The 7,345-nt window shown below is 56.9% G+C and overlaps 1 protein-coding gene across 7 annotated transcripts in view; it reads right to left on the bottom strand.

Moving 5' to 3' along the window:
- Positions 1 to 33: 33 nt before the first annotated feature.
- The window catches only part of TSPAN18 (tetraspanin 18), a 181,567-nt gene continuing 174,255 nt past the window's right edge, over positions 34 to 7,345 (bottom strand). For 6 of the 7 annotated variants that reach the window (XM_073808803.1, XM_073808804.1, XM_073808801.1 and 3 more), the window contains 2 exons: positions 4,852 to 4,935; positions 34 to 1,772 (listed from right to left, as the gene is read on the bottom strand). In XM_073808803.1, the coding sequence (XP_073664904.1) occupies positions 1,560 to 1,772; positions 4,852 to 4,935 (297 nt within the window). In that variant the 3' untranslated portion in view covers positions 34 to 1,559. Of the gene's footprint in view, positions 2,877 to 4,851; positions 4,936 to 7,345 lie in introns of all 7 variants that reach the window. The other variant, XM_033860512.2, reaches the window with a different exon arrangement.

Below are 7,345 nucleotides of genomic sequence, written 5' to 3'. Positions count from 1 at the left end.
GCTGGGCCTCGGCCGGTTTGGGGGATCCTGTCTGGGCCCCTTAGGCATGGAGAGGAGAGAGGGGACAAGGGAGGCTGGGGAGGGGCCCCAGTGCCCAGCCACTAAGCAGGGAAGGTGGCCTTCGGTGCTGGGCAGGGTATGTGACCAAGTGCAAGGTCGGGCTCAGGAAGTCTCAGCACAGAGACTTCCTACCCCCCCGCCTCCCAGCAGCCCCCAAATTGCCATCTGCACCTATTAGGGGCTGTGGCCGCTGGCCTTTGCCTTCTCGTGCCCCCGAGAACGGCCGCTGGGAGCCTTGCCAATAGCTCCCAGCCTGCGTTCATGCTACAGAGCAGCGACGCCTGCTTCCCCTTTCCGGCCCCAGAACGTGGTCAGCGGGGGCAGATCAGGGCTCCTTGGCCCCTTTCTGGAGAGCCCTTGGGGATGAGGGTCTTACATCTGCCCTCAAACCCGCCTCCCCCAGGTATTCCTCCACGACCAGCCTTTCTTCTCGGGGGCCCGGAGGGGGTGGTGCCCGATGCCCGGCTCTTCTTACCTTGAAGGCCTCAGATTCTCCTGGGCAGTGGGGACCAGATGGGGCCCTGACGCCTGGGGCGCCCCTGGACTGAAGTCACACAGCTGCCCAATTTGACCCTAAGCCCTGCCTAGCCAGCCTGATTTTTTTTTTTTTTTTTTTGGTCAACCACACACCAGCCCTCTGCCTCTGCCAGGAAGTTGAAGCCAATTTGTGGGTGGTCTAGAGACCTGCGCTGGGGTGCAAGCTGCAGGCCCCCTGGGTCCTGGGGTTGCCCAGTCGCTAGCGAGTTCATAACATCATTTATGGAGTTGCCAGGGCAGACTGATACAGGGACAATCTGGAAGGACCCAGCCCACAATGGGCCAGGACTGGTGAGGACAGCAGCGTGAGTGCAAGGGGGAAGGGGAGAAATGGGGGGAGGGGCAAACCAAATCTTTACAGCAGGCACAGAGCTCCAGCCGCATCTCAGAAGGGGGTAGGTGGCAGAGCAGGGGAGCGCTGGGCTCTAGGCCACTGCTCTGTCTCCCAGTGGCTGGAAAGCTGGAGGGGAGGCTGGAAGCTGGCACAGGGCCTTTGAGATAGAATGGGCTCTTCCCAGACCCTGAAGAGGGACAATGAAGAGAGGAGAGCAGGCACCATACTGTCCCTTCCACACCCATCCCTCCACAAGCTTGAGTTGTTTGGCAGACATCACTAATCAAGATTACACTGTCCTCCCCCACTGAGCCCAGGCCAAGCCTCCGATTTTCCACACCGCCTCTGGCAGCCACTCCTGACTGATCAGGGTCGAGGCATCTTGCAATAGAGTTGCTAACACTGGTCTAGAATTTGAGACCTGCACATGAGGGGCTGATTTGTGGGTGCTGTGTGGGTGTGAGTAAGTCTGTGGGGAAACCTCTCCCTGCCAGATCCTGGAGGAAACACTCAGAAATGTGCTATGGACAGCGAAGGGACAGGAAAACCGTGTCACAGCAGAAATGATGAGGTGCCCTGGGGTTCTTTAGCCTGGAAATAACGGGGCTCGGGGGGACAACGTGTGGCCTTACCGCTTCGGGAAGGAGAGCAAGTGGGATGCCATGGACAGAACCACAGAAAAACAGGAACCTCTTCCATGTATTGAGCTGATGTTAAAGTCAGAGCAGTCCAAAGAGAAGCCTGTCTTGGGAGGTAGTAAGCTCCCCGTCCTTGGAGGTGTGCAAGAAGAAGGTGGAGAAGTCTTGGCAGGGATCTTGTGGAAGACATCCGAGTGGCAGTTCTGAGTGAGGAGAGGAGAACCAGATGATCTTGGGGGTTCCTTCCAGCCCTGGGGGCCAGGGAATTGGTGGAGTCGGTGGAGGAAAGGAGGGCAGTTTAGAAAATGGGCTGTGGTGTGTGTGCATGTGTGTGTGTTCCTGGGACTTAGAGGTAAGTGTGGGGAGGTGTCAGGGAGAGCAGGGAGGGCAGAGTCCAGAATTTTCTTAGCTGTGGAGGCGGGAAGAGGCAATTCCTGACCAGCTTGCCCGCTCTCTTCTGGGGAAACCAGGATGCAGAGGCCAGGGAGGGGTGTGAGCAGTAGGTCTGCTGGGACCAACAGAGCCTTGGAAGGAGTGACAGGCACCCTGGGGATGGCGGGGTTCTTGTTCAGAACTGTCACGCACGTGCTGTGTGACTGTGGATGAGAAACTGCTCCTCTCTGGGCTTTCCAGATTATTTGCTCCAACAGATGGGGAAGCACGGACCCTACCGGCTGGGCCATCCTTGGATCCAGCATCTGCAGCCCACTCTTGGCCCCAGCCTGAGGCAGGGACAACTCCATCCTCGGAGGACCGGGGACTCCATGTAGGTTCCAAGTCCTCAAGGACATGGTGACCAGATCTCCTCGGCGCCCCTGGGCTTTGCCAACTTCTCCACAATTTTCTTTTGCCTCCTTCTTGCCAAAATCCTTATTACTTCCTTGGCACCAGATCCTGAAGCTGTGAGTTGAGGGCGCAGGTCCCGGGCTGCCAGATCTGGCTGCAGCAAGGAGGGGGCCTGGCCCTGGTGTTGCTTTGGTCTCTAGTGCAGGCTGCATCCTGGGTTCAGGTGCCCGGGCCCCCGCGGAGAACCCCATGGCGCCCGTTCCGGAGTCCAGATGGGCTACATCAGTCCATATTCTTGCCTTCATTTTTTTTGTTAAAAAAATAGCTATTTTCCTCTGCCCCATTTCCTAGCCACTCATCATGGCCTCACCTCCTCCCCCGGGGCCAAGAGGGCAGGGGCGAGGGGGAGGGGAGGGCATTGGGTGCTGGGCAGTGGTGGGTGGGGTGAGTCTTCAATCTTCAGGCCACACCCTCTACTGGATGCCCCGGAAGAGGCACATGGCAAAGACCATGGCAAAAAGCTGCAAAGAAAGTAGGAGTTTGCTTGTCAGGCTGGGCTTGCAGCCCTCCAGGGGGCTGACCCTCCCCAACGAGAAGGGGCTGTCTGCTCTGGGACTGGAAGGGGGGTCCCCCATCACTCTTAGAACACTCCTGCTGCTGGCACTCCTGACACTGCCCTGGGGGCAAGCCCCTCTTGCCAGTCAATGGTCCCCTTCATGCCATGTAGTCATGAAAAGAAGGGGGCCTTGGACATGGGTTCAAATTCAGCTCCCTTATTTGCCAGCAGCAAACTTGGGCCAATACTCAGTTCCCTTCTCTGGGCCTGAGTATGTATCAAGAGTCTACCATGTGCCAGGCACGGTTCTAAGTGCTGTCTCAGAAGCATTTTCACAGACCAGGAAGTGAGACACAGGGAGGTCAGGTAACCCACCTAAGGTCACACAGCTACAAATGGAGGATCCAGGATTGGAGTCTAGGTATTCTGACTCCAGAGACCATGCTCCTAGCCCCTACACTCGCCTCCTTCCAACTCACAGGAAGGAGGTGAGATTGAAGTCTAAGGCAATTAACGATGTAATGAGGCCTGTTATATAGTAGATGCTTAATTAGAAGTTACCAGGATTGTTACTAATAGACAAGGAAGATGCAGCCCTTCTCCAAGCTAGGAGCACAATCACTGAACACCTGTCTAAGGGCCCTGGGGTAATGGGGTGTGTAGAGACCCTGACTCAGAGATGCCCATTTCTTCAGACTGGCTGATGCCCCTGTGCCAGAGCTCTTGCAAAAGGTCCCCGAATCATTCTGCCTGGCACAGAGGCCACAGCTGGGCTTGCGGGCTGGGCGTGAGGGCAGTAGGTCAGGAACACAGGCATTGCTTAGCGAGCCCCTATTACACGCCAGGCACGTAGTCCCCGGCACCTGCAAGCCCCACCGTGCCCTAGGAGCAGGCTTCTAGCACCATGTTGCAGATAAGGAAACTGTGGCTCGGGCATCCTGTGCGTGGGGCGAGGCAGAGCTGGAAGGTGAACTCTAGAAGCCCATGTTCTTCCTGCAGGGGACCCACGCCTGCGTTTTCCCAGGGGGTCTGGTACTGATTTGTGTTTCTTGTTCATTGTTTCTTCCTAGGAGAGGACTTGTTCACCTAGAACAGCGTTGGCACACAGTAGGGGCTCAATCTTTGCGTGACGAATGAATGAATGAATGACCCCTCCTTCTCCTCATCCTCAATAGTCTCCACAAAACTGCTCTAAGCAGAGCTGTAGGACACAGTAAGAAGCTAAGCAAGGCCATGTTTATGGTGCCAGGTGGGAGGGGGAAGGCTGAGGATAGGGTGGTCTGACTTCATTTCCTGGCTGGCCGAAGACTGGCAGCCCCTTTCTTGAGATGGGCGGGCCTGGGCAAAGCCCTCTGTCCAACCTCCTAGGGAAGCGGGTTTGAGATCCGGGAGAGGGTGGTAGAAGGAAGGGAAGGGGGCAGCTCTGCCCTTTGGCCAAAGCGCCACCTAGTGGTGGCTCCAAGAGTCTGCGGCTGCCTTTGAGGGGGCTCAGGGCCCTTCTGTCTTCACCTCTGGGGCTCAACGTGCGCTTGTGAGGTCCTCAAGGCCCCGCAGGCCCTGAACACCCCACAGAGAATGGGCCTGATCTAGAAGCACAGGCTGTAGCCCCTCCCAGAAATCAGCTGCGTTGATCCTTCAGTCAGAGTTCACTCTGGACCGTGGGTAGGGGTGAGGGCAGCGACTCTCAGGGCCTGTCCATGCCCACCGCCCGCAGACTCGCTCAGATGTGTCCAGAGTCCCAGGGTGACTCGCAGGCAGCAGACAGGCACGGCTGGGCTTACCTGCCCATCGTCCCTGCAGTGGGGACCCACTGGGTCCTGGGTTAAGGCCCTGGAGACGGAGGCAGGCTGGGGGTGCCGGCCATGGGGCATCTGCCTGAGACCCTGTGCAGGTGTCTGTCTTGCTTCTGAGGAGCCACAGAAGCGGGGGCCTTTACTTACCTCGATGGCCAGCACCCCTATGGCGAGGGCTCCGGCCAGGTACACGTAAGTTTCGAAGGCGTTGAGGATCACCGTGTAACAGCCCTGGGAGGGAAGGACCAGAGGTAAAGCCATAGCCAGGAAGGAGGGGCAGAGGTCAAGGGCCAGCCTCAGGACAGGGGTTTGAAGCCTGGGAACTGGCATGTGGCCCCAAAGCTCAGGCAGCAGCAGGCCGTCCCTGTCACACCGCTGCTGGGACAGTTTGGAGGGGAGGAGCGGGGGAGGCAGGAGGCCCATAAGCTCAGCCACTCAGCAGCAATGCACCAGAGACCCTCCTGGCCTCCAGCCCCTAAGGCGGGGCTGAAAACTGCCAACCTGCCTGCTGCCGAATCAGCCACAGACCCGTTCTTCTTTTCTGGTTGGAATATTGGGAAATTTCCCATAAATATCTGGGCTCCTTGCTTCTCTCATAAAATCAGAAGATCCAGCGAGGTAAGCCATCATTTCTACGTGGCAGTACCTGGGGACAGGTGCTCCCTGGGGAACCACAGTCGCCACCATCCCCTATTGTCCCACACCCACCCTCTCTACTCCTTCCCATTACTAGCCTGGCAGCTGGATTTTGGTTTGTAGCCTCTGCCCTAAGGAAACACAGCCCATTCTTCAAGACCCAGCACATATCTCACCTCCTCCAGGCAGCCTTCCAAGATCAGCCCAGCTCTCACAGGGCCCCTTCTAAACGGATTGAATTCTTGTGCTATTACTGCTTTCTCAAGCAGTCCTCAGGATGTACAGACTGAGATAGAGATGGACCCAGTAAGACAGAAAGAAAGAGAGGGATGGCATGCGAGCAAAGCCAGGAGCTGCCAGCACGTGACCTCAGCCCCATCCGACCCTGGGTGCCTCACATCTTGGTCATCTTCGTGTCCATGCTCCTTCCCCCGGCACCGTGCTGACCAGAGACTGATGCACAGTAGTTGCCTTGAATGAAATGTATTTTTAAAGGGGGAGAATTTTCTTTCATTTATGAGAAGCTGTATGTTCTTTGGGCCCAGCCAGAGGAGCTGCAAGGGGAAGAGCCCCCGGGTGTGGGTGGGGATCATGCCTGGTCCCTGCTGGGTGACTCTGGCTGTTTCTGAGCTCTGTTGAGATTCTTGGGTGTTCACGCCCATTGTCAATCACCCAGAAGCCCCGCCTCATTGGCCGGAAGTGGAAATGATGCCCCATGAGGCTGTGCCCAGGCAGGTGGATGGCAGGACGTGATCTGGGCAGAGTGGCCCGGTGGATAGCATGAGACCCTCCTGCTGGAGGCTGATGGGGGCTGGGCAGGGAAGGCTCCCACAGGCCCCCCCTTTGAACACTCAGCAGCAAATAGGATGTACCCAGATAAACAGACCCCTCCAGCACGATGTCCTGGATCCACAGTGCTCTTGGGGCTGACGGTGTGTCAGAATCATCTGGGAGGTGGTTAACAATGCAGATGCCAAGGCCTCACCCCCAAGACTCTGGATCAGGGGGTCTGGTGTGGAGCCCAGGAACCTACGTCGTGAGCAGATGCCCCAGGTGATTTCTAATGCCTTTGCCACGGCCGGGCTTTGAGACACCACAGTCCCGGCAAGGACAGCAAGGAAAGAAGGTCTTAGCTGAACTCGGGCCTTGTCTCAGCAGTGCCACTGGGGGCCCAGCTAAGGGCTGTGTGATCGGAGCCCTAAGGGCGCCCTCCCATGGGCCAGCTGGTCAGGAACCCAGAGTGGCTGGAGGCAACTTCAGAGCTGGCAGGGAAGCCCCATCCGCCTGGCCAGGCCAGGGCCATCCTGGATCCGCCTGCAGAGCCGTATCAGGGCAGAACTCAAACTGCCAACCCCCTTGGTCTGTTTAACTCTTTTTAAAGCATCAGAACCCCAACACGTAGAGCCGTGGCAGCAGAAAGCTGGCCTGCTCTGGAGGGAAGGGAAGGGAGACAGGGAGGAGCCTGGGAGGGATGCTTCCGGCCTCCCGTCATCCCCTCTGGCTGCCACCTGCCTCCCGGGGCCGACGACAGCACCCACTGCTGCACACCACCCCTCTACCCCGACACTGGCTTTGTCATGCAGTCTGGGGGCCTTCCAGACGAGAAGCACCAATGACCCGGGGAGAAGTGGTGGTTACACCAGCCGCTTGCTTACTGGGCAAACTGATAGGCGTCCCTCGTTTTACTGCATTTCATGGATATCGTGTTTTTTTAGAAATTGAAGGCTTGTGGCAACCCTGCGTTAAGCACGGTGTTGGCGCCATTTTTCCAACAGCATTTGCTCACTTCGTGTCTCTGTGTCACCTTTTGGTAATTCTCGCAGTATTTCAAACTTTTTCATTATTATTAGATGTGTTACAGGAATCTGTGATCAGTGATCTTTGACGTTACTACTACCTCTCGCTGATGGCTCAGATGATGGTTAGCATTTTTTTAGCAATAAAGCATTTTAAAATTACGGTATGCACACTGTCTTTTTAGACAGAAGGCTATTGCACACTTAAT

The sequence above is a fragment of the Tursiops truncatus genome, chromosome 8, assembly GCF_011762595.2.
Source record: "Tursiops truncatus isolate mTurTru1 chromosome 8, mTurTru1.mat.Y, whole genome shotgun sequence".
Lineage (NCBI taxonomy): Eukaryota > Metazoa > Chordata > Mammalia > Artiodactyla > Delphinidae > Tursiops > Tursiops truncatus.
This window is presented reverse-complemented; position numbering and strand designations above follow the sequence as displayed.